The sequence below is a fragment of the Lynx rufus genome, unplaced genomic scaffold (genome assembly GCF_022079265.1).
Source record: "Lynx rufus isolate CCGP_SWC_20201006 ecotype Redwood Valley unplaced genomic scaffold, mLynRuf1.p SCAF_10, whole genome shotgun sequence".
NCBI classification, from domain to species: domain Eukaryota; kingdom Metazoa; phylum Chordata; class Mammalia; order Carnivora; family Felidae; genus Lynx; species Lynx rufus.
This window is the reverse complement of record NW_025814824.1, coordinates 6,190,027-6,217,051: the sequence shown is the minus strand read 5'-3', so window position 1 is coordinate 6,217,051 and position 27,025 is coordinate 6,190,027. Positions and strand designations below refer to the sequence as shown.

At 42.0% G+C, this 27,025-nt stretch overlaps 1 protein-coding gene across 1 annotated transcript in view; it reads left to right on the top strand.

Moving 5' to 3' along the window:
- The first annotated feature begins 1,039 nt into the window (after positions 1-1,039).
- The window catches only part of PDCD1LG2 (programmed cell death 1 ligand 2), a 59,296-nt gene continuing 33,310 nt past the window's right edge, over positions 1,040-27,025 (top strand). Inside the window, exons 1-3 of the mRNA XM_047101242.1 lie at positions 1,040-1,349; positions 13,272-13,337; positions 22,708-23,013. Coding sequence (XP_046957198.1) covers positions 1,328-1,349; positions 13,272-13,337; positions 22,708-23,013 — 394 coding nt within the window. The 5' untranslated portion in view covers positions 1,040-1,327. The remainder of the gene's footprint in view (positions 1,350-13,271; positions 13,338-22,707; positions 23,014-27,025) is intronic.

The window sequence follows — 27,025 nt, the reverse complement described above, 5'->3', positions numbered from 1 at the left end:
GGCTAAGAACACACACCCTACGTGCACCTCAGAGCCTTGTCCCTGCTCAGGCCACACCTATGAGCCCAAGGGGATGGGGCGGCAGGAATGGGTTGGTCATCCAGCCTTGCGCTCAAGTTGGCCTGTTCTGCACCCGCTTTGAGTCTCACTGCTGGAAAGCCTCACATGTAGTGGGACCACAGAGGCCTGAGTCCAAATTCAGCCATGCAGCTGAGGAAGGGTTGCTTGACCTCGACTCTTTCTTCATATGTAAAATGGGCCCGATGGTATGTAGACCACACATTGCTCCAAGAATGGAGTCCTGTAGTGGGTCAAACAATTTCCCCAAATATTTATGTTCACCTGGAGCCTCAGAATGTGACCTTATGTGAAGCAAGGTATTTGCAGAAGTGATTAGTTAAGATGAGGTCATCTTGGATTAGGGTGGGCCCTAATCCAATGGCTGGTGTCCTTCTAAGAAAAGGAAAGGACACTCAAAGATACGCAAGAGAAGAAAGTCCTGCGAAGATGGAGACAGAGATTGGAGTGATCAGCTACAAACCCAGGAGAGTGGCCAAGGCTTGCCACAATCACACTGCAAGCTGGGAATCAGCAAGAGGGCATTCTTGACTGGAGGCTTTAGAGGGAGTGGCCCTGTGACACCTGATTTCACCCACCTTGGCTCCAGAAATGTGGGCAAACCTTGAGCATACTGTCTGCTGTCTTAATCCACCCAGTCTGTGGTAACTTCTTACAGCAGCACTAGGAAACAAACAAAGGCACCTGCAAAAAGTCCCTGGCGCACAGCTAGAATGTGCTGGTATTCTCTTCCTCCCCTTTTCCTACTAAGTGCACCAGCTTCTTCAGGGACACATTGCAAGGTGCACCTGAGGGCAGAGGAGCAGTGCTTAAAAGCAAAACCAAAACTTCTCAGTAGGCTGGGTTTCAGCCAGTTCCTCAGACTTAGTGTTGGTTTGAATTACCCTCGTGTTACAAGGAAGCCTGAGCTAGATGGAGATGATGTCTTTTCTTCTCTTCCCTAATGTACCTTCCGTGACAGCTTTTTGTGGCCCGTCCTCATATGTCCCTCTGCCAGCTGGGAAGAATCCTGGCTGGGAGCTGAGGCTTGTTGCAGTGGTTTAGGGAGCAAGCTACATTTTTTTTTTTTTTTTTGGTTTTGTTTTGTTTCGGCTGTTTGTTCAGTTGACTCCTATGACAGAGTCTGACGCAGGAGCTACTGTTTGTTGTTTCTTTTCTTTAACGTCTTTGCCTGTGGAGTGGGGCCAAGTTCTGATGTGAGTATCCAGTAGGTTGAGATTTCCTCCTCACTGAACTGGTGTTGCAGACGATGATGAGGCTACCACGGTCAGGTAAGTGTGGGCACACTTTCCCTTCACATCATTGCAAGCAGGAGAACATCTGCCTCGGCAGTTATGTTCAGGCACGCTAACAAGCTAATATCTTGCTGTCTCCAAAATAGTGGGATTTCTCAAGCTCGCTCGTATACGTATTACTCATGTTGGGAAGATTTATGAGCTGAGATTTTTTTTTTCCTGCACAGAATAAATATGCAGTGCAAAAAAAAAATTAACTATCTTGAGATTGTCTCTCAGCTTAGAATTTGGGGAAGGTTAATGGAACTTAAAAATTTGTTTTTTTGTTTTGTTTTGTTTTTTGTTTACTTCAGATCTCTGGTTGTAACTATCCCTTTGGCAGGCAGGCAGCGTTCCAGACTAATCTGCGTTTACAAGCTATGCTCTAAGAGTAAACTGTTTAAAACAAAGAAAAGCAACAAAAAAAACAACTACAATTAAATTAACTTATAATACATGCAACTGTTAGTTTTAATTAGATTAGAGGCTTACTAAATTAGATTTGAGGCCTACTAAAAGACTTACTTTTCTATATAAAGCAATTAGAACAAGATTAGCTAACTGAAAGAACACTGTTGCTATGTATTGCTCACTGCCTGGGTGCAAATAGTAGAAAAGAGAGGACCGTGGATTTCATGTGGGAGAGGGGTGAAGTGAGCAGCTTGAGTGAAATTGCCTATAAATAAGCTTTCTATTCCTGAAATTCTATGATTCTGTGCAAGGGAATTGCAGACATCGATTAACACAGTGCACAGTAAGAATATTCAGTGTGAATAGTAATCAGATGTAGTATCGAGAGTTAAATGCCAATTGACTGGATTTTCTCTGAGCTCCCTTCCAAGCCCAAGAAGTCAATGAATGCATGAACACCATATTGCTCCTGCCTCTCAGAAGTGGTCTATGCGCCTTCATTACCTGAACTCTCTCTACCAGCGGCTCTTGCTGACCTGCAGCTTCCAGATGTGCTCTCCCCAGATTTCTCTTTCTCGGGAGCCTTTCCATTCGACTGGAGGTCTTCAGGGGCAAGGACTGTACCTTTTAGGTTCTCTGAAACTCAAGTGCCTGGCACGGTGCCTCAATCATGCAGAGGTGCTCACTGGGTGCCTGTTGAGTTGGAAAACGATTTGATTTGATGAATCCACAGTTGAATCGCCAGATGTGGGTCATTTGTGCGTTTGTGGAATACCCAGGGAGCAGATGGGGGTTGATTTGAGAAGGATACAGTGCAAATGAGCTCAGAGGCAGTATTTCAGGTTGTGCTTCTGAGTCAACTTGCTTTAAGATGCATGGGATAGAGATCCATAGATTGTTGTGTGACGTTTTTATTCCACATAGCAGTGCTCAAATATACCACGTACCTTCACTGGGGCATACTTAAGTCACCCTGCGGTGAGGCTTCTGCAGCCTGGTCTCTTCCTGTCACAGCCTGCTCTACCATTCCACCTGTCTCCTGCACCTTGTGGTCCCCCCGTCTTTAATCAACTGACAGAATTCCAATAGATACAGGAATCTGAAAGTTTATCCAGCACCAATCACCTCAATGCCTTCCAGCACTCTCTAACACCTCTGGAGGCTGGTTCCCAGTTCTAATTTTCCAGATCTGTATTATCAATCCCTCTGCTTCTTGGGATTTTCTTCCTTTGGCTCTGAGATACTACAGTGGGGAGCTTTTCATACTCTTGGACCATTTCTTCTTTGCCTTCTGCTCTGGACTCCTACTCCTGCTCTCCTAATTTGGAGGCATCCGTCAGAGAGAGTTCAGACTTTTTTTTTTTCTCCAACCTGTGTTTTTATATACTTTCCCTCTGAGAGAATTAATTCATTCCCCCAATGTCAATTGGCATTTGCATGTTGGAATTAACATGTTTGTCTTTAGCACTGAATTGTGCCCCAAACGTGAGGCTTTCATCTGTCTTGAGTTGTTTCAATTACTTCATGACTCAAACCCCACTCGTGGCATTCCCTGTAAAATGGCTCTTGATCTAGTCTTTCCTCTACTCTACCCCTCTGCAATGGCATCAGCATTGTGTCTTGATTTTCAGGCTTCAAAACCACAGTCAACTTGTTGCTTCTCTTTCTTTCCTGTATGGCTGATCACTTGTCAATTGTTTTGTCAATTGTTTTGTCAATTGTCTTGTGATGAGTTTCTCCTTCCTCTGCCTTTCTTCCCTTTTCTGAACCTAAGTCAGGGGCTTTACCAAACATCTGAATTAATACTATGACCCCCTCATTGAGTGACTGGCATTCAATTTCACTCCCTCATTTCTATACAAACAAAAAAAAAACCCATAGATTTGATCTGTTTCACATACTTCTTTGGGATTGTCACTCACTTGTTGACAAGCTATAACTGGCATTAAACCATTGACAGAATGTCTCAACCCTAGATATGCTGTTCCTGATCCTCCTCGATAAGCCGTGAGTGTGTGTGAACCTCTGAGATTACCTCTAACTCTTCTGCAGGAGCCTCCAGAGTAGCTCCAACTCCCCAAATCCCACTCAATCTTGGACATGTCCTTCCACCAGGCAACTTGCATGGTCTGGGCATTTTCATGTAGAAACCTTTCACATCGCCTCTTACTATTTTTCATGTGTACAGAATTTTGATGTTCTGACTATGGTATAATGTCTTAGAGGGCAGGGATCCTTTCTTACATGAATCCTTGTCTTGATTCCCACTTTGATTTGAGTGAATTTTCTAATTCAAAGACGTACAAAAAGTGGGAGCATCATATTCATTGGCTAAAAAGTTGAGATGCAATTTAAGTTAAACTTGAACTGATGTTAAATTGACTAATGTCTCAGGGTGCCTGGGTGGCTCAGTCGGTTAAGCACTGACTTTGGCTCAGGTCATGATCTCACAGCTGGTGGGTTCGAGCCCCACATCGGGCTCTGTGCTGACAGCTCAGAACCTGGAGCCTGCTTCAGATTCTGTGTCTCCCTCTCTCTCTACTCCTCCCTCTCCCCTGCTCATGCTCTGTCTCTCTCAAAAATAAATAAACACTAAAAAATTTTTTTTAATTGACTAATGTCTCTTGATGCCTAGCTCAGAGCTTTCCACCATGCCATCGAGAGAAGCAGCTTCCCTAGTGGCCTGGGGGAGCCATCTGAGCACGACTGTTCACCAATCTAAAAAGAGTGGCCCTTATTACAAACAAATTTTAAGTCGTTCCATATTAAAAATGAGAAATTCTGGTCTAAATAATAATAATAAATACATACATACATACATACATACATGAATAAATAAAAATTTTAAAATAAATAAATTAAAAAAGAGTGGCCTTGCTTCTTCTCTCTCTCAAGCCTGAGCATCTTGTGACTGAGAGCTCCCTTCATGACTCTCTTTAGGGCCACAAGAAAACGTTCTAGAATTTAGTGTCTTCTGCTGTCCTGTTCCGTTTCATACCATGACTAGACCCCAACCTCTACAGTATGTTCATAGGCAGAATTGTCAGGAATTACCCAGAATTCATTAAGAATTATCCAGAAATTTAAGAAATTCAGCTAAACTGATCATTTGATTGAAAAAATGCCTTTTCTTTTCTTCCTTTCTTTTTTTTTTTTGAAAATGTTTTTTCTAGTCACATTCTAGTGTATTCCTTAGAGGGGAGCTTGCCCGAGTACAGACAGCTGCAATGAACATCCTCTGCCTGATGGAAACTCCAGCACAAACAAACACATACATAAGGAATATACAATCAGGATAAAAATGAATGGCCATGTAGGCCTGGACAATTATATACTTATCTCCAAAACAAAGGTGAATTTTAGAAGGGGAGATGGAAGGAAGAGGGAGCATGGGTGTTTGAACACATTCATTTCATCTCATGAAGAGGTGTCCTCTCTGTGCTCTTTCAGCCAAAGGAGTGCCTTACATACGGATGCTTTGTAAATGATGCTTGAGTGAATTAATTTGGGCAGTGCACTCCATAAGTTTTCCAAAGTAACTCTTTCAGGCTTTGCCAGTCTGAATATAAAAGAGTTCAAACTTACCAACAGTAAAGTTTCCCAGAACCTGCTCTTAGAAACCCATTCTACAGTGAGTGACATAAATCGATGAAAATTTCTTATTTGATGACAAAATGATTAAACAAATTAAGTTTTCTGTTTCTCTCATAGAGGAAGGAGTCAACTGGGGGCCAGTAGTCTCAGAGTATGATACCACATTGCCACACATGCACTCGTTCATCTGTTCCTTCAGGGAACAGTCATTATCCTTTATAAACAGTTATAAACATTTATGAAACACACAGACATGCATACACACAAACACACACCAAGATAAAGAGGAGTGTTATAAGGACCTAATACAGTACAAAGAGCTCTTGTTCTAACATGAAAGACAGACATGTAACAAATTAATATACCAACAAGGAGTTGAGTGCTAACATTAGTGAATAGCAGACAACAACTGAGGCAGAAGGAACAGCTTGGAGCAGCTAGAAAAGGCTTATCTACTTGTGTTGAGTGCATAAGAATGTAAGGCCACTTAAGGAAATATTTATGACCCAGTACAGCTTCTTCGAGCTCCAGTAGAAACTGAGATAGAGGGGAAATAAGATTGGACAAAATAAATGGAGATCAGACAAGAGAGATTAGAATCTCAGAGCACCTGGAGGGACTTGTCATGGAAAGCACCTGTATTACTTCTGTGACTAAGGCAGGAGGGACCAGATCTGAAAAAGTTGTGTAGCCCATGCAAAGGAGAACTTTACCTTATAAATCACGGGAGCTATTGGAATCTTTTAAGCAGGAGTGACATGGTCACATTTGATTTTTCAGTATTCAGGAGCATCTTCCTGCCAGGTAAATGGATAATTCATTCATCCGGTATGAACCGAGTGCCAGCTTCCTGCCAGACACAGTTCTAGGGACTGAAAGATGTTAATAAGCAAATCAGACAAAGATCTCTGTCATTTTAGTGATTAGATTCTTATCGAAGATAGTAGATGATAATATAACAAATGAGTGCATTATGTGGCATGTCAGATGGTCATGAGTGCTTTGGAAAATTGAGAGAGATAAGGAGAATTGGGAATGCTGGAGGAGTGGTGGTGTTGTGATTTTGCATAAGACAGTCTCATTGGAAAGACCAAGGAAAGTCTCTGCATTTAGGGAGTTGCACACTGGCAACAAGGTCTGCTTTTGAGGGAATGGATCTGGGGAAGAAGCCCCAAAGACCTGGCATCAAGCTTAGGGCCACTTAGAGAACTCCAGAGTCCCAAGAACCCAGATTGTGGCAGGTTTTAGGAGAAGGTCAAGGGCCCCAGAGGACACTCTTAGTTCTGCCAACACCAGGAGCATGGCCACTGTCGAGTCCACGAAAGCACAGGGCTCAAGGCAGCGGTCCCTCTTGCCTGGGCTACTAGACAGACTTAGGACTTTATTCTCAGTGAAATGCTAAGCCATCAAAAGATTTTGAGCAGGATGCTCTGCCATGGTATAAAGTGGAATGACGAGATGCTGAATAAAGATGATGGCAGCGGGGTGGTACAAAGAAGAGGCATCATCCAGAAGTATCCCAGCATAGAATTAATAGGACTGGGGGATGGACTGGATTTGCAAGACGAGAGACGAGTAGGTTCAAGACGACACACCCAAGATTCTGGCTTGAGGTGGGTGTTAATATTATTGGCATTACAGGAATATAGGACACAAAGAGTTTTCATAAAGTGCCCAGGGTCTTAGAGGTTCATAATTCTAGACCCAGGTTTTGAGCTCAGATGTGTCTGACTTTAGAGCATGAGCTCTTATCCATTGCACAGAAGAGACTATCCCTAGCTGGAAGAAGCTGCTGGTTGGAAAGTACCTTCATAACATTATCTATCTCTCTGTGGAGGCAGTGTGCAAGGAAAGTCCCCTTAGACGGGCAAGGAAGAAGGGGAAGTTACAGCCAGGTCTGGGTGAGCCAGGCGTCCTTTCTGTTGCCAGAACGTGTTACACGCTATCCTTCTTAGCTCTAGAAATAAGAATGCTGGGCAAGTGCAGCATGAAATGATTTCTGGGTACATTTGCATTTTCGATAAGGAAGAGGGTCTTCAAGTCCAGCTAAGGTCTAGCATTTCCCTATGGAAAGCACTTGATGGAGCTCCTAGTTGGTACCCGTGGTAATATGTCTCTTTCTAAAATGAAAACAAGATTACAGCCCTCTGTGGACCTCACAATCCCTTCTAGCTACTGCCTCGTTGCTCTCTCTTGTTATAATACTCTTCTCTGAAGCACTGCCTATATTCTGTTGTCTCTACACTCTTAGCTCTTATTTTCTCTCCACTTCACAGTCTTTTCATCTGCACCAAATCCATGGACGTCCCACAAGTGGGCTCTCTCATGACCTCCACACTGCTAACGCCAACTCTCAGCAGCATTTGGCTCAGCTGAACACCCCCTCCTCAGAACACTGTGTTTTAAACTCTAGGTTTCCACAGGGCACCTGGGTGGCTCAGTTGGTTAAACATCCGACTGCATTTCAGGTCATGATCTTACGGTCCATGGGTTCAAGCCCCGAGTTGGTCTCTGTGCTGACAGCTCAGAGCCTGGAGCCTGCTTCAGATTCTGTGTCTCCCTCTCTCTCTGCCCCTCCCCCACTCATGCTCTGTCTCTCAAAAATGAATAAAAAAGTATTACAAAAATTAAACTCTAGGTTTCCTTATAATTGAGGTGTGGAGAGGCCAACAGATCAGGAGATAACTGCCATTGAAAAAATAGGTTGTTGTGTCTTCAGATCTTGAGAGAAGGAGGCATGCCACCCTTCAGGGACCACCTAGGGGAGCACCCGGCTCAGACAGGAGGCAGAGAGGAAAGGGAAGTGTGGCCAGGAGTCTTTATTGTGGTTTCCACAAGAAGGGATGGGAAGGCAGGCTTAAATTGTCTAGTTTGAAATTATTCATTGGGATCTGGAACATAGGGGTTGTCCCTTATTGTGTGGTACCTGGCCCCAGGGTGGTTGGGGCAGTAAGGAGGTGGTTGGAGTGTGGGGTTCTGGATTGGTTGGTTTGCATTTGAAAGGCACCCTCCTGGTGAGTTGCTCACTGCCTCTAGGAATTGACTAATCCTTGAGGTGGGGACAGGGGCTAGTCCCTGCAGGATCAAGAGCCCAGATGTCCAAGTATCAGAAAACTGAAAATAAAAGGCGGGATTAATTAGCCTTTTTACCCTTCCCCTCAATCTTCTTTGCTAGTGCCCACCGTCCCAGGGATCTATAAATGTTGGAACGCCCCACATTCCAGTCCTTCGACAATTTTTCTCCTCTGTCTCTCTCGTGGTGATGTCATGCAGCCCTATGGCATTAAGTAACATGTAGACATTGAGCACTCCCAAATTTACCTCTACCCCAAACTCTGGACCCCCTGTTATCCAACTGCCTACTACACATCTTCACGTGGATGTCGAGCTGGCATCTCAAACCGAGTACGTGCCAAACACGTCCTGATTTCTGCTCCTTAATCTGTTTCTCTCCTCCACCTTCTCCAGTTTAAAAAATACCACCTGCATTGCCCTAATGCCTCAAGTCTCAAATGTGGAAAATTTCCTGCATTTATCTATTTTTGTCAAACTACATATCCAACCTGACAGCAAATCTCATAAGGTCTTATTTGAAAAGATAGAAGACCTAAGTAAATGGAAAGACATGCTATGTTCATTTTTGGAAGACTTAACGTTATGAAGATTGGTATATTCCCCAATGGATCTACAGATTGAGTGCAATTCCTATCAAGATTCAAGATTCCAACTGCCTTTTTTTTTCCTTTTTGGAGATGGACAACCTGGTCCTAAAATTCCTGTGGAAATGTAAGGGAGCCAGAGTAGCCACAGACCCACGAGCTCAGTCTTTCTGTGAAGGAAGCCTAGTAGCTAATCATTCACGGCTGCACCCTGAGAGGCAGGGTGCTGATTAACACACCTGTAGGAGCTGGTGTAATCCTTTCCAGAGACCTTGGAAGGCTGGTGCTATTTGCACACTCATCCTCTGACGTACTGCAGAACACTAGTGTCTCCTGCCAGGGAGCCTTACAGGGTATACTGGGTTTTTGCAGCAGCTGCCCAGGGGACTCCTTACCCCTTCATCACCCGGCTCTGTTGGCCAGAGGGCTTGAATTCCTAGGTTCCAGAGGACTGTGAAATTGAGAGACAGCTCTGGGCAGGCTGATGCCTCCAGAGCACTGCACAAACAGCACACTGATGCACACACCCCAGTCTTTCTGTGAGGAAAGCCTTTTTGCTTCTCCTAGGGCTGCACACTGATGGGCAGGGTTACAGTCTTGCACACATTTGGTGGCCTGCAGAGCTGCTCCTGATTAACGTAGGCTGTGGGCGCCATCTTGGTGCCCTCCCTCTGCTTCATTTCAGTTCACCAGCAGCACCAAGAAAGCTTGTATACTCATCTTGAGCCCAAATTGTTGTGACTGCTACCCAGAGGACACCTCCAAGTTGCCTGGTTCTGGTGGCCAGTAGGACTTACACTTGCAGGCCACAGGACTGTATTATTTCTATACTTTTGCAAGCTGATGCCTGAGGATCTGACTTTCAGTCAACCTGAATCTAGCTGTAAAGATCCTCTCCTTTTGGATACTAACAGGCACATCCTCCACTACTGGGAATTATTTTAAGAAAATAGAATCAGCTGCTTGGACAAACATAAAGATTTGCAAGACAACCAAGAGATGAGACATGGTTGAACATTAAGGTTCATCTCCTACATAAGACCAATCCTTCAAGACTGGGAAAGTAGTTGTTCCATCTACAGTGTAGAAACAGAGAGTTCAGCAAAATGAAGAAAGTGAGGAATATGTTCCAAAGCATTCAATAACTAGTATTGGAAATATTGGACAACCACATGCGAAGAATGCAACTGGGCCACTCTCTTACACCATACACAGAAATCAATTCAAAATGGATTAAAGACATGGATGTAAGACCTGAAACCAAAAAAGTCCTCGAAGAAAACATAGGCAATGAGCTTCTTGGCAAAAAAAGACATATAGATAACCAACCGGTACATGAAACAGTGCTCAATGTCACTAAGCATCAGGGAAATGCAAATCAAAACCACCATGAGATATCACTTGTTAGAATGGCGAGTATCAAAGAGACAAGAAATAACAAGTGTTGGTGAGGATGTGGAGAAGAAGGAAGCTCCTGTGCACTTTGGTAGAATTGTAAATTGGTGTGGCTACTATGGAAAAAAGTACGGAGGTTCCTAAAAAAAAATAAAAATAAAACTACCATATGGTCCAGCAATTCCATTTCTGGGTATTTATCTGGAGAAAATGAAAATGTAACTCAAGATATATACACCTTCATGTTCATTACAATATTATCGCAGCATTATTTATAATAGCCAAGATATGGAATCAACCTAAGTATGTGTGTGTGTGTGTGTATGTGTGTGTGTATGTGTGTGTGTTTGTGTATGAGAGAGAGAAATGGAATATTATTCATCAAAAAAAAAGAATGAAATTTTGCCATTTGCAACAACATGGATGAACCTCAAGGAGATTACACTAAGTGAAATATGTCAAACAGAGAAAGACAAATATTGTATGATTTCATTTACATGTGGAATCTAAAACAAACAAGACAACAAACAAACCAGGCTCATAGATACAGAGAACAGATTGGTGGTTGCCAGAGGCAGGTGTTTAGGGGTGGGAGAAATGGGTAAACTGTTTTTGTTTTGTTTCTAATTTTAAAAAGTAAAAAAAAAAACAAAAAACAGGACTTCTTAGAGAAAGGCTAATTGTGTGTGTGGGCAACAGACACATGAAGTCAACTTAAGGCAATTTGTACAGAAAGCAAACAAACTTTCCAAGATTGATAGGATTGTGTGAAAAGCAAACAGAGGCTACCTTGAAGGGACTTCCAGTAGCCAAAACTATAATGATTTGATCTATAAAAGAACAATTATTATCTTTTTAAAAACCCTCAAAATGGGATCAGAGACCTAAATATAAGAACTGAAGCTATAAAATAGAAGAAAACATAAATCTTTGTGACCTTGGATTAGGCAATGGTTTCTTAGATATGACACCTAAAGCACAAGCAATAAAAAAGAAAATAGATAAATGAGGCTTCATCAGAATTAAAATAATTTGTGCTTTAAAATTAAATTAAATTAAAATATTTGTGCTTCAAAGAACATTATCAAGAAGCTGAAAAGACAAGTTGCAGAGTGGGATAAAGTGTTTGCAAATTATATATTTGATAAACAGTTTGGCAATTTCTCAAAAAGTAAACATAGAGTTACTATTTAACCAAACAGTTCCACTCCAACATATCCAAGAGAATTGGAAACGTGTCTACACAAAAATTTGTACGTGAGTGTCCATAGCAGCATAATTCATAAAAGCCAGCCAGTAGGAACAACCCAAATGGATCGTTGGCATATGAACGGCTAGACAAGATGTGGTATAGTTATACGATGAAATACTATTCTACCATTAAAAGGAATGAAGTACTGATAGGTGCTACAGCATAAATGAATCTTGAAAATATTAAGCTCAGCGGAAGAAGCTGGATTCAAAAGGCCACAATGTGTAATTCCATTTAAATGAAATATCCAGAATACGGAAAACAATAGAGACAAAGTGTATTGGTGGTTGCCAGAGGTTGGAAGGAGAGGGAAGGGAAATTGGGAAGTTTCTGTCAGTGGGTATTGGGTTCCTTTCTGGGGGGTAATGAAAAGAATCCAAACTTAGATAGTGGTGTGGGTTTCACAATTCTGTGACTATACTAAAAACCACTGAATTGTACCACTGAATTGTCTGTGTTTTCCATATTTATGTACATACACATGCATGCACGTGTATACACACACACACGCACACACACATATAATCCTCTGTTGTATGTCAGTTACACTTCAATAATGCTGTTGGGAAAAAATAAATTTAAAGAACAAATGTATATTCGTATATAACATATGCCACTTCTCACCTCCACCAGCTCCATCACTCAATCCAACCTATCTTCATCTCTGCGTAAACATGCCTCACTGGTCATCCTGCTTCTCATCTTGTCCAACCCACTCTCCTTCCCAAGAGTCTGTTGTCTACACCAAAGCTGAGTCCTCTTTTAAAAATGCAACTGGCTTTCCATCACACTGAGACCTCAGAGCAGATCTGCTTGTACCTGATTCGGATGTATGGCTCCAACCAATTTCCCTTGGAGAAATGGTTCCATAGCTAATAAAATTTTGAAAGCCTCTGTGAGGACAGAATAGCTGACAGTAGTATATCCTGTCCCTTTTGCCTCAGCCACCAGAAGTCCTGGGATGGGAGAAAGCCTGTGAGCAAATGTGGAAGCTTAGGAGTTTTAGCAAGATCAAGACCCGCTCAATGTCGCCACTTCTGTGCTCTCCCTGTCTAACCTGCTTAGTAACAGGTAGTTCAGATAATGGGCAAATTCCATCACAACACTCAAAAGAACTTGTCACTTTACCTGCTCAGGGAAATATCAAGTGCTTATTGAGAATTTAGTTCTGTTCTACTGTATGCTATCTTTGAGTACCTAGCTCCCAGAGTTCAAGCCCACCTCAAGAAGCTGGTATGCATTATTCATTTGACAATCATTTGATTTTCAAGGATCCACTGCTGAAAAATCTATGGGAGGCTTTGTGGAAGGGACAAGGAGGTTCAGACAATCAGCAGTGTGGGTGACTCGTGAGGACTGGTTCATATTCAGAGAAGGAAGAACTTCTAATTTGGATCGATAAAGAATGCCTCACTTCCCCTCACCCCCTCTCCGGCATTCAACTTATAACTTCTCTTCCAGGCTCTGCTCTGCCCCCTCTGCTGCCCCCTCACCCCCAGAACAGTTGTTTACGAGTCATTTCCCTGTTTTCAGGAATGAGCAAATCACCAAATCACAAGATCCAGCAAAACTGCAGAAGGCCCTGAGACTTTCAATTATTTGTTTCAGATCGGGTACAGAGCATGTTCCTCCTGCTGATGTTGAGCTTGGGAAAGCAGCTTCATCAGACAGCAGGTAAGAAAGGGCAAAGGGAGGGGCCTGAGAAAGAGGAATAGGCAGCTGACCCATAGCTGAAGCCAATGGTGAAAATGAGGTCCTCAGGCTGAAGGCTTTCTTTGAGAGGAAGTGTGATTACTGTCACATGCACAGTAAAAAGAAGGGTGCCCAGGGTGGCTTGTATTTTCCCATGCCCATGTCTTACAGGAACAGTAACCATTCGGCAGATGAAGGTACTGGAATTCAGAAAGCTATTTAATTTTCCTGAGATTATGTAGTCATTAGGCATCACAGGCAAGCTTCCTGCAGAACTTTCTACCTTACCAGCCTACAGTGATGATGAGAATCAAGCATGGCCGACAATCCCTAGTCTTCCCACTTGGAATGGGTGTTTGGAGTTAAGTTTGATCATGGACGTATACTGAATGTTGATACTACACATTTACAAAACCAAAAAATATGTACGATAAATTATGTTTATGAATTAGCCAAAAGGAAACTATAAACATATCGTATCTTGGGGCACCTGAGTGGCTCATTTGGTTATGCATTGGACTCTTGATTTTGGCTCAGGTCATGATCTCGCAGTTCATGGGTTTGAGCCCCACATGGCACTGACAGTGTGGAGACTGCTTGGGATTCTCTCCCTCCCCCATGCTCCCTCTCTCTCTCTCTCAAAATAAATAAACTTTTAAAAAATCTAAAAAAGAAAAGAAAAGAAAAAGTGAAGTGGCTCTATATATTTCGTTGGACATGCCATGCTGTAATTTATTTATCCAGTCCTTTATTGATGGAAATTTTAGTTATTTCAAAAAAAATTTTTTGAGTCTTGCTGGATTAATGCTTGGAAAAAAGTCTGCTTCCTAAAGACTGTGATGAAAATGAACTCAGGGTATGACTCAGGTAAACCATTTATCATGAACACTTTCCTTACCTGTGTGCCCTGTGTGTGGTGCTCTATTCTGTTATCTGTAAAACAATTTAAAATTTGAAGAGAAAAATTGGCAGAAAACATTTCATTTTTTAAACATTTATTCATTTTTTTAATATGAAATTTATTGTCAAATTGGTTTCCATACAACACCCAGTGCTCCTCCCAACAGGTGCCCTCCTCGATGCCCATCACCCACCCTCCCCTTCTCCCTACCCCCCATAAGCCCTCAGTTTATTCTCAGTTTAAACATTTATTCATTTTTAAATTGGCGTACAGTAACATTTAATCTTTTTAGTAAAAACATCTATGAGTTTTTGGCAAACATGTAGTCCTATAACCACCCCTACAATCAAGATCCACAACAGTTGTATCACTTGCCAAGCAAACACACAAAAACCATCCCCAAACTCTTAAAGCCAGGTGTCCACTGCTCTCTGTGCTAGAGTTTTACCTTTTCTAGGATGTCATGCTAATGGGATTATTCATTAGATATGCTTTCTGTCTGGCTTCTTTCACTTAGCATAATGCAATTGAGATTTATCAATATTGTTAGATATATCAATAGTTCATTCCTTTTTTCTTGTTGAGTAGTATTCCACTGTATGTACATACCAGAGTTTGCTTATTCATTCCCCAGTTGAGGGACTTTTGGGTTGTTTCCTGTTTTGGGGCAATTATGAATCAAGTTACTATAAATGTTTATATATAGATTTTCATTTTAATTTCACTTGGGTAAACACCTAGGAGTAGGATGGCTGGGTCATATGGGAAGTAAATATTTAACTTTATAAGAAACCACTAAGCCTTTCCATAGTGGCTATACCATTTTTACATTCCCCTTGCAAAGTGTGAGAGCTCCAATTGTTTCACATTCTTGGCAGCACTTGGCATTGACATTGTCATTTTTTTTTAAGTCATGCTAATAGGTGTGTAGAAGTATCTCTTTGTGTTTTAATTTGCATTTTCCTAATATCTAGGAAAATAGATATTTCTTAATATCTAGGGATGATGAGCATATTTTCACATGGCAGTTGGACATCTATATGTCTTCTTTGGTAAAATCTGTATTCGAACTATTTGACCATTTTTAACTAGAATTCAGAAAAGCTATTTAATGTACCCAAGATTATGTAGTCATTAGGTGTCGCAGGCAAGTTTCCCTCAAAACTAATGTCCTTTCTACCTTACCAGCCTACAGTGATGATAATCATCAAAAATGGCAGACTTATTGGGGTGCCTGGGTGGCTCAGTCGGCTAAGCATCTGACTTCAGCTCAGGTCATGATCTCATTGTTTGTGAGTTCGAGCCCCGCGTTGGGCTCTGTGCTGACAGCTCGGAGCCTGGAGTCTTCTTCGGATTCTGTGTCTCCCTCTCTCTCTGTGTCCCTCCCCTGCTCATGCTCTGTCTCTCTCACTCTCAAAAATGATTAAATGTTTTTAAAAATGGCAGATTTATTAAGTTTTTTTCATTTTCTTATTAAGTTTTTAGAATTCTTTGTATATTCTAGATGCAAGTCCTTTATCAGACGCATGATATGCAAATATTTTCTCTCAGTCTGTGGCTCATTTTTTATTCTCTTACCAGTGTCTTTTGCACAGCAAAGATTTTAATTTAGATGGAATCCAATTTGTCTTTGTTTTCTTATATGAACTGTGCTTTTGGTGAGATGGCTAAGAACTCTGCCTAATCCAAACTCTCAAAGATTTTTTCCTATCTTTTCTTCTAAACATTTTATTTATTTAAACATTTTTTTCAATGTTTATTTCTTTTGAGAGACAGAGCGTGAGCGGGGAAGGGGGAGAGAGAGAGGGAGACACAGAATCGACAGCAGGCTCCAGGCTCCAAGCTGTCAGCACAGAGCCTGACACGGGACTTGAACTCACAAGCTGTGAGATCATGACCTGAGCCGAAGTCAGAGGTTTAACCAGCTGAGACACCCAGGCGCCTCTCTTCTAAACATTTTATAGTTGTACATTCTTAGGTTTACCATCCATCTTGAGTTGATTGTTGTCATCAAAGATATAAAGTATAGGTTGAAGATTTTTTTTTTTTTGGCATGTGGATGTCCAATTTCTTGAGCCCCATTTGTTGAAAAGACTGTCCTTTCCCCATGACTCACCTTTGCACCTTTGTCAAACATCGATTGACCATCTTTGTGTGGATCTACTTCTGGACTCCATTCTGTAATCTGTTCTGTTGGTCTCTGTGTGTACACTTTCATCCATAGCACACTCTTTGAATTTCTGTAATGTTGTGGTTCTTCTTTTCTTATAATTGAATTTCAAAACCTAAGAACATCTTGTAACCCAGATACATTTAAGGGGAAATATTCATTTCTTTACTTTGTCATGTCTTGGGGGGAAAAGTAACCCCAATTGTTATTCCTTTTATTGATGTTTTCTTCTTTCTCCATCCTCCAGAGAAGAATAAAACCAGGGGGGCACATGACCATGGTGATGCTTGAGGTCACTCTGAGGGTGGGGACCACACCCTGGGTCACTCCACTTAAACTATCTTCAGCCTCTGAAACCACTTGTTTGGACCCCTGAGGTATACAAGGCAGAAAATTAGGTTTGGGAAAGGATTTCTAAGAACTGAGATGCACCCAGGCCGTTTTCCTACAAAGAGAAGCAGATGAATCAGGTGCCCAGAACAGGCTTCTATCCTAAAGCAGGAACTATAGTTTTCTGAAGACTGTGGTTGTGTAAAGCAGCCCCCACCTTTCAAGTTCATTAAGTACACAGTCTGAAAAAAACACTTAAGCTTCTGTTATTAAATGGGGGAAAAAAAGTATAAAATTAGCTTAAAGGGGAAGCTATCTTGGGAGGTAATGCAAATGATTTGTTTTGTGTTTCTGGAGATGTGACAGGTGCTGACTCCTATTGATGCCTGATTGCAAATAAAGTGCACAGCTTCCCCAAGAGCTTTCAGAAAGGTCCAGCACTACTCAAACCAGCTGCTTTGATCTGATTAAAAAGCTGCATATATGAATTTTGCATGCCCTGGCCAAATTTTTTTTACCCTTTAATTCAGTCAGGGGGCCCAAATGATAGGAAAACCTGTTTTGCTCTAGGTTTTGCCTGCTTAATTTTGTAGTTGTGGAAACTTTCCGATTTTTTCCTTTGTCTCATAACTTTAGGAGTTCCATGCTAGGTTAAAGCATAATTTCATAACTATATTAACTTCAAGCTATATTACAAAGGTATAGTCATCAAAACAGTATAGTACTAGCATAAAAACAGACACATCACTCAATCGAACAGAATAAAGAACCCAGAAATAAGTACACATGCACAGACATACATACAGAGAAAGAAAATATATTTTTGTTATCATAAAGCTGGAAAGTGTATCTCTGTCATTTGTGGATGTGTTGTATACATGCCAGTGGATATATAGTCATATCTGGAGAGTTGTTAGCACAGGCTTTCAAGACACGGAGATCTGAGCTGAAATCCCCACTCCATGAGCTGCCATTCTTTGATCTTGGGCAAGTGGTATCACTTCTGTAAGCCTACATTTCCCCATCATAAGACAGGCATGGTAACTCCCACCTTGCAGAGTTTGGGGAACATCAAGTGAGATGCCGACGTAAAGGTTAGCTCAGTGTCTGGCTCATTGTGTTCAATAGATGTTAGCTCTCTCTCTGCTTCCCAGGAACACTCCAAACGCGGGCTAGTGTTAGAACTCTTGTTTCCCAGACACGAATGTTGACATGACTCAACTCAACTTTGTTGGAGTGCAGAGTCTGCTTCTCTAGTCTGAGGCACAGCTTGAGATTCTAAATTCCTAACTTGCTCCGAGGTAAAGCTGAGGGCACTTTGAAAGGCAGGACAATAAAAGGCGTTTGTGTGTGCAGGTGTTTTATTGATCTAACCAGTGGTTCTCAATACCTCTACACGTTAGAAGCTCTCAAGGAAATTTTGTTTTAAAATTGATGCTGGCCTCACAAAAGAATTAGAATTTATATTTACAGGATCCAAGGTGGTACTCCTGTATCCCTTGGGTAAATTCCTAGCAGTGCTGATGCACAGGGGCACTTGTACCCCAATGTTTATAGCAGCACTCTCAACAATAGCCAAATGATGGAAAGAGCCTAAATGTCCATCAACTGATGAATGGATAAAAAAATTGTGGTTTATATACACAATGGAGTACTATGTGGCAATGAGAAAGAATGAAATATGGCCCTTTGTAGCAACATGGATGGAACTGGAGAGTGTTATGCTAAGTGAAATAAGCCATACAGAGAAAGACAGATACCGTATGTTTTCACTCTTATGTGGATCCTGAGAAACTTAACAGAAACCCATGGGGGAGGGGAAGGAAAAAAAAAAAAAGAGGTTAGAGTGGGAGAGAGCCAAAGCATAAGAGACTGTTAAAAACTGAGAACAAACTGAGGGTTGATGGGGGGTGGGAGGGAAGGGAGGGTGGGTGATGGGTATTGAGGAGGGCACCTTTTGGGATGAGCACTGGGTGTTGTATGGAAACCAATTTGACAATAAATTTCATATATTAAAATAAATAAATAATAAATAAAAATAAAGGATCCAAGGTGGGGCCTGGTATTTTTAAAAAAAAGTCTTTCAGGTGATTCCAATGACGGCCAGAGCTGAGGCTCTCTGCTTAGTGATTCCACTGTGCATCGAGGCTTGAGAAAAATATCTTCACACAGTTGTTTGCAAGCATGTTCTTACCTCCTCTGCAATTTACAATAAGCAAGAATAATTTAGGATTTTAAACGTGTATTTCATTTCCTAAACTCATTTTTATGTGATAATCAAGCTCAAAGCTTTGCATGTCTTAGAAGCTTTGAGACAAAACTACACCAAATAAGAACTCATCCTCCAGTTACCCTGGGCCATCAGATATTTGATTCATGTTTGCTAATTGCTCTTTCCTCCTGTGAACATAAACTGAAAACTGTTCACCTGCCTAAGAGGTAACGTACTTTATGCCACAGCCCCTGCACACACACTCTGTATAAGGCAGAGGAGAGAAGCAAGCAGAAAATGGATTTTTGTCAAAGGCCCAGAGCGTAAAGAGGGGAGTTCTGCCCTCTGCTATGGGGAGTTCCAGAGGAAGTTACAGACTGTCTCTCTCTGTCATGAGAAGAAAGCCTAAGTGTGGTAAATAAATTTGTTAAATAAATTCAATAGAGGCAACACCCAAAGTCTTCTGACACTTGCTATATCTCAGATTCAGGGACTGAACTTTCTCGCAAGCCCCATTTCTCTTCCCTGTTTCCTGCTTTATCATGTGTAATAAGATAACAGAAGGAGAGTAAGAGTAAATCCCTGCATCTTGCACACAGAAGATGGTTACTATGCATTTGGTGAAAGAATCAGTAAATAGTACTCTTCAGGCCAGAGTGCATTTGATAGCAGATAGCTCTGTCTTGGTTATAGGCGGACTTCATAACTCAAAGTTTGGAGATGGTTCCCATCATCAAGGGGTCTACCCTTAAGAGGGTCCTATTATGGAGACCCAGGATGAGAGGTATTACTCTCAGGTGTTCAGTGGGTTTCATGAAATGGAATCATGCAGGAAATTCAGAAGCACAAATCTCTTTCCACACGTGTCATTCCAGAGTCTTCTCAATCTGTCCAAGCAAATGCAGGTGTGATTAGCAGTGTTTTACAGAGGGGCCCTCATGTTATACACCTGCCCCCGCCCCATCCTGCACCACAAAATGCTGGGCAGATATGAACCCTAGCAGTGTTAGAAAGTCACCTTCATGTTCTGGTCATGGTTGAAATCGGGTTTGGAGGCAAGATATAAACTTGCCAATCATTTTCGATAAATGTCAAGTTTTGTGCATAACTATCAAGTTTGCTGTGTGATGATTAAGAATGACAGTCTGTACAATTTGGGTAAGTTGCAGTTTGATGAAAGGAAAACAGAAGTGAGTATGGTTAGGCTTGTCCTTTCTTCTTCTCCCTCTTTCTGTCATTTATTTGCCTTTAACTGGAACTTAGTATGTGCTAGGCACTGGAGATACCACAACAGACTCAACCTGGTCACTGCCTTCAAAGTCTTGCAGGATAGTAGAAGGAGAAACTCAAGTCAGAAGAGAAATTGCCATGTGAATCCTTCAAGCAACAGGAAACCCAAAATTTACGTATACTGTAAAATCTGTTGCCCAAGATGGTCAGGGAATGGGCTGTCCTGGTTGATAAAATATCGTGGTCAATAAAGAAAGGCCGTGTATTGCATGGGTGGATTACCACTTCCCCAAGAATTAAAACCTGGTGCAAAAGAAAGGAACTGATGTTTACTGATGCCTGCTACCTGCCAAAATAAGGCACTTCATATGTGCTATTTTGCCTAGTTTTCCCCCACAATACTTAGATGCAGATTCTAACCTTACACCTGTATAGATAAAGAAGCAAAGACTCACAGAGCTAAATGACGTGTTCAAGATCAAAGCGCTCATAGTCTCAATACTAGTCAAGGCTCATCTGTCACTAAATCCCATGCTCTAACTGTACCACTTTTCATAATGGTAAAAACTCTTTGAGTAGCATCTGCTTAGATGCCATCCCCAAGTATGTGTTGAATGGATGTTTTGACTAATCAAATGAATGGGTGAATGAAGGAAGCTCTCCTGAATACAGTTTTGTCTAATCTTTTGTCAGGATTCAGAAATGACTTTAAGATCTTGCTGCACCTCGGTCATAATCAATATCCATCCGTTAATGATGGAGGCAGCATAATTTTCTACAGTTGCCCACACTTTATCCATGCATACACCACCTTCGTTCATTTTGCTTTGCTTTACCACTCTTCATGCTATTGCTTTTATGGGATTCTTTTTTTTTTTTTCAACGTTTATTTATTTTTGGGACAGAGAGAGACAGAGCATGAACGGGGGAGGGGCAGAGAGAGAGGGAGACACAGAATCGGAAACAGGCTCCAGGCTCCGAGCTGTTAGCACAGGGCTCGACGGGGGGCTCGAACTCATGGACCGCGAGATCCTGACCTGGCTGAAGTCGGACGCTTAACCGACTGTGCCACCCAGGCGCCCCTTATGGGATTCTTTAAATCAACTCAGCTTTAATCTTTTGAACAAAATGGTATACCCCTGTGGTAAATGGAAAACCAGTATAGTATCACTGTTACTGGTAAATAGAGGATATGAACAAAAACAAGTGCAACAAAAGTAGTGTTATTAAATTCTACCCAAATCTACAGTATCTGCCTGGGAACTTCCTGTTTTATTAAAAGAAGAAATAGCGATTGTTGGAGGTGTGAGAGTCTAATTGCAAATTATATGTTGTTTGAAAGACATAGAATTGAAGTAGAATTGAAGAGGAAATAAATTTCTCTCTGGGTAATTCAGTTCCCTTTAGGCCTTAAGTCTACCCTAGATAAAATTATTTCATGTACTTCGTAGGTGCCTCATATTTTGGGAAATACCTTTGCAGTAGAAACTATTGATTTTTAAGTCAAACATCTAACTGGCTCTAAATTTTAACTTTACTAATTGTATGTCCTAGAGTGAATCACTTTGAGCCAGTTTCTTCAACTATAAAACAGTAATAATAATACATATTTCACGGCTATATTTTCAGGATTAAGTGGCATAGTTATAACCTAGCACTTGGGGTGCCTGGGTGGCTCAGTCGGTTAAGCATCCGACTTTGGCTCAGGTCATGATCTCATAGTCCGTGAGTTTGAGCCCCACATCAGGCTCTGTGCTGACAGCTCAGAGCCTGGAGCCAGCTTCAGATTCTGTGTCTCCCTGTCTCTCTGCCCCTTCCCCACTCACACTCTGCCTCTCTCTGTCTCAAAAATAAATAAACATTAAAAAAATAATAATAATAACGAACCTAGCACAGTGCCTGGTGCATAATAGGCATACACTAAACATTAGTTCTATTCCTCTCTTCTCCTTATTGACAGAAAATAAACTTCTCCAATGGGGTTGTATGATGCGATGGGTGAGGGCACTAGGGACATACCTGGGTCTGATCCTGGCTACTTTTCTGTGCCTCAGTTTCATTTTCTAAAAAGAGGATGGCTCTACCTTGCTGGCTTCCTGGGAGGACAAAATGAGACTGTGTGTTAGCAGATGCCTAGCATATACTAAGAACTCAACAAATGATAGCTGTTACTATTACTATCACTTGGGAGGGGAGGTAGTATTTGGCAGGGAATGATATAATTTGATCCATATGGAGAAAATGAGTCTGGGTAATAGCTGACAGGCGAGCCATCAGCTCCACAGTTGTGGAGGGTTGAGAGAAGAGAACTACCTCACAACAGTGGATCCAGAATTCCACTCTTGCCCAGACAGAATAGGGCACAGCAGAGAAAGAGCCCAAAGGACTGCCCAATGTGTGACAGGTGTCTCCTGGAAAATGGGGGTGTGATGGGTCTCCTCAGCTCCCACTCTGCACGGAACTGAAATGTGAAGGCAGACAATGGGAGAATGTTTTGTGTTCTGTTCAGCTTTATTCACAGTGATGGTCTCCCAGGAACTATACACAGTAGACTATGGCAGCAATGTGACCCTGGAGTGTAATTTTGACACTGAAGGTCATGTGGAACTCAAGGACTTAAGGGCCAGTCTGCAGAAGGTGGAAAACAATACATCTTTGCACAGTGAAAGAGCCACTTTGCTGGAGGAGCATCTGTCTCTGGGGAAGGCCTTATTCCACATCCCTCGGGTGCAAGTGAGTGATGCAGGACAGTATCGCTGCCTGATCATCTATAGGGTCGCCGGGGACTACAAGTACCTGACTCTGAAAGTCAAAGGTGAGTAGTTTCAAGGACGAGAATCTTTGGAGGCATCGGCACAAGCAAAAACTGGGAGATGGTTACAAGGAGACCGGGCAGTCTTAGAGAAAACAGAAGCACCTGCGCAGAAGTATTTTTTAATCTCTGAGTGTAACGCAGCTGAGGTGAGGGGAAATAGGGGCAGGAGTTGCAAGAATAATGTGGGTCTGGAGGGAAGGCAGGAAATGCGTCCCTGAAAGGCGGGAGGACACCAAAGCTAAGCCCTGCCTTGCCCACAGTCCTCCAAAGGAACAACACTGACCTGATTGTTAAGCTCCTCTTTGAGAGAAGCTCATTCCTCTGGTCCAGAGTTTTTTAAGCCATGGTTTGCCAACCATTAATGGATGGAAGTATCAATTTAGTGAGTAGCAACCAGGTAGGTGTCTTTTTCCCAATAAAATGAATGAGCAAAATGAATAGATCAGAAGGCATCACATAGTAGGGCTGAGTGTTGTCTTGTGACACTCTTATTTCAGAGGTGTGTGTGTGTGTGTGTGTGTGTGTTGGTTGGTTTGTGATATAAAATATTTTTGCTCACTCTGGGTCACAGTTTAAGAAGTTTGGAAAACACTGCTCTTGCCCAAGCTTCACCTATTGCAGATGAAGCAGCTAAAGTCCAGAGAAGTCAAGTGGGTAGGCTGGGGGAGCCCCGTTAAGTCAATAGCTGTTCCCATTCCTCTAGGTTAAGGGCTCTCCTTACCCCGATACAAGCCAAGAACCTAAATCCGAAGAGAATCTTCAAGTTCATGTTTGTTCTGGAAAAGGTCATTTTGGAAAAGACCATAAAAGAACAACAGATTTGGCTCTGTTCATCAGCTTGTGTTTTTCATCCCGCCCGGACTGCTCTGGGTTTTTTCTCTGTCCCCTTCCAATCTCACCCATTAGGCCTCAGAGGATCTGTTCTGTCTTCTGGAAAGTCCATAGACTTTGGTCCCTAAAGACCATTGACCTTGGCAGCAATGTTGTAACTTTATGATCTGGCACAAAGAAGGACAAACTAGAAGGGTTAGACATAAGGGTGAATGTTGTTTCCACCTGTGGCCTTGGGCAGGTTATTTCACCTTTCACAATCTCACATTTTTCTTATTTGTAAAACGATAACAATAGTAGCACCTACCACATAGGATTATTGTAAAAATTGAGATAATGAACATAGAGAACTAAGCATGGTGCTTGGCACATGGTGAGTGTCCAGGGAGTGGGTTTAAAGACCTCCTCTCATCTCAGACATCAATAAGTCATCAGGAAAGTCATGTGCCTGGATGTAACTGACTTCCACCTTCACTGCATTTCCTACATCCAGAACTGGAATGAATGCTACAACTTTGAAGTTAGCCTGAGTTCAATTAATGGGAAGAAAGAGGGCTCTACATTGTCATGATCTCCTAATGTGTTCAGTATCTTCACCCCTCACTCCCTGACTCCACATTTGTTTATCTCTATTTAAGTGCTGTAATGCATCTAGGGTCTCTGGGCAATTGGGGGCCAGTCATTTCACGCTTTCTGTCCAGTTGAAGGCTGCCCTTAATTCCTGGAAAGCCACTCTGCCAGCTTCATCACCTAGCTCAGGGATGACTCAGGTGTGGAACAGGTTAATTCCTTAAATCCGAATTACTTATTCTTTAAATCATTGATGGTCTTTGAACTAAGGTAGATGGATATACGAAAACCATACTAAGGTATATGGATATATGAAGACAGTTTTAGGAAATGAGTTTCTAATTCCTAATCTTCCCCAACTGCTCTTTCCCCAAATTGAGTGTGCCTGAGAATACGCCTTCCAGGCAAGTCTCTTGGGGTTCCCCTAAAACACTTCCTCTTTGATCATTGCCTTCTTCCACTTCATAAAAAGTGTGCCTCTCACCCATTGTGAATATGGTGCATTGCCCTGGGGCATAGAAAAACATGGCACTGACCAAAAGAGTGATTAGAAATATTGATACCATATCAAACTTTAAAGACTAATAAATACTTCTGAAAAATAAGTGATATCAAGTTCTGTGTTCAACAAATTTGGAGAAGGCCCTAATAGAGTTAATAGATGATAGCAAAAAATGAAATAGTTTTTTTTTCCATGTAAATCATAATGAAGTGACATTCCTGTAACAAAACTGCTTCTACTCCCACTTACTTTTCACATGAGTAAGCCCTTCTTGCCACAAAAACGGAAAGTCAGAAATAGAACTGATGCTTACCCTTGCCTCATTCCAACCACGAAGTCATATACATCCTCAGATAACTGGACAAGTTGAAAAAGAGAGCCCCATCCATCCTATTAAGAGATACATTTCTAGTCCACTTGCCCTTTTATGCTTAATCATTATCACCATTTTTACATTTGGATCTTACATGTGCTGATAATAATAGAAATGAGATTTCCTTTTTTTAGTATTTTAAATGTTTTTATTTATTTTTGAGAGAGAGACAGACAGGCAGATCATGAGCAGGGGAGCAGCAGAGAGAGAGAGGGGGACCCAGAATCTGAAGCAGGCTCCAGGCTCCAAGCTGTCAGCACAGAGCCTGATGCGGGGCCCGAACTCACCAATGTCAGATCATGACCTGAGCTGAAGTTGGTTGCTTAACCAACTGAGCCACCCAGGTGCCTCAGAATTTAGATTTCAGTGCACAAGAAAACTATGAACACTTGAAGCCTCGTGACCACAAGGAAAAAAACGACCCTCAAGAGCGAGATGTATTTTGTTGTTGCAAAGAAACATAAGGATAATCAATAAAAGAACTTCCAAACATGTTGCGTTAGGATAAAATCCTGCATAAAAAGTGGCATGGGAGCGGAGGGTCGCAGAATGACACAGTGTGAAAGAGAAACCGTGTAAAGCTCGGACCATTAGAGGAGAATTTTTGTATATATTTTTCCACAGATGGTGGCGTGTATAAAATATATCTAGCTATCTTTTGCCCTCTAGACAGCATTAGATACATCTGTAAGAGTCAAATCATTGTTTTACTTAAAATATAAATATTTACAAAATGCTAAACATAATCTATTTTCCCAATATAGAAACTTAGGAAAATTTTTAAGAACCGTCCTAAGACGTGTGAGAAGGGGCATACTGCATCCAAGTCCTTTTAGAAGGAATGCAAGCAATAACAGGAAAAGCTGAAGACCGTCAGCTGAGAGTATTCTAACCTGATCAGGGGTCTCTGGAGAAAGCAGGGGAGATTTGGGACCTTAGTAAGGATTTGCTTCAACGAAACACGACTAGAGGAAGGATGTGCTTTTTCCTTAAAATGCCTCATCTATGGCATAAACTTGAAAACAGGTTTATAGCAACTTCTTGGATGTCCGGGCAATATTTCATATGAAATACAGTGAAAAGAGAGCTAACTTGAAAGTACAGGTAAGTCAATACTAGGTAGAGTGGCTCGAGAGTCCAGAAGAGAGGTTTCTGAAGGGGAAGGCTGCCACTACAGGACTGTGAGTAACCTGTCCGAGGGAGGTCAGGGAGCATGGCCTAAGAGAAGAGCGCCATGACCCAGAGAGGCCAGGGCTTGCGCCCTCAGGTTGAGAACTGGCCTATGCAAAGGATCCCAGACAGTTCCAGAACAAGTCGTAAGAACAGAAGAGCCAAAGCAGCCTGAAGTCTCCAGGCAGGGTGGGAGATGGGGATGGGAGACGGCCAACCCCCAGAGCAGGCTGAGGCTCACGGAAGTGTTCCCAACCGGTGAGAAAGCCCAAGTTCCATGGGCGTACAGCTTGAGCAAGTCGAGGAAGGAGGTGGTAAGGCTTCCATTTTTCTCTCACAATGGCCTTCACCCTAAGGAGGGCAAGACAAAGGGCATGGGTGGGGTGGGGGGGGGACAGCCCAAGGGAAGTGATGCAGCCTGGAAAAGATAATGACAGCCTCTGGACCTAGAGAAAGCATTTGCTTAAGACACTTACTAATAGGGCTAAATCTCTCCTTTCAGTGCCTTTCCCCACTTGGGGAAACAAAAGGGTAATAAGGAAAGCTGGAGTTAATTAAGAAAACAA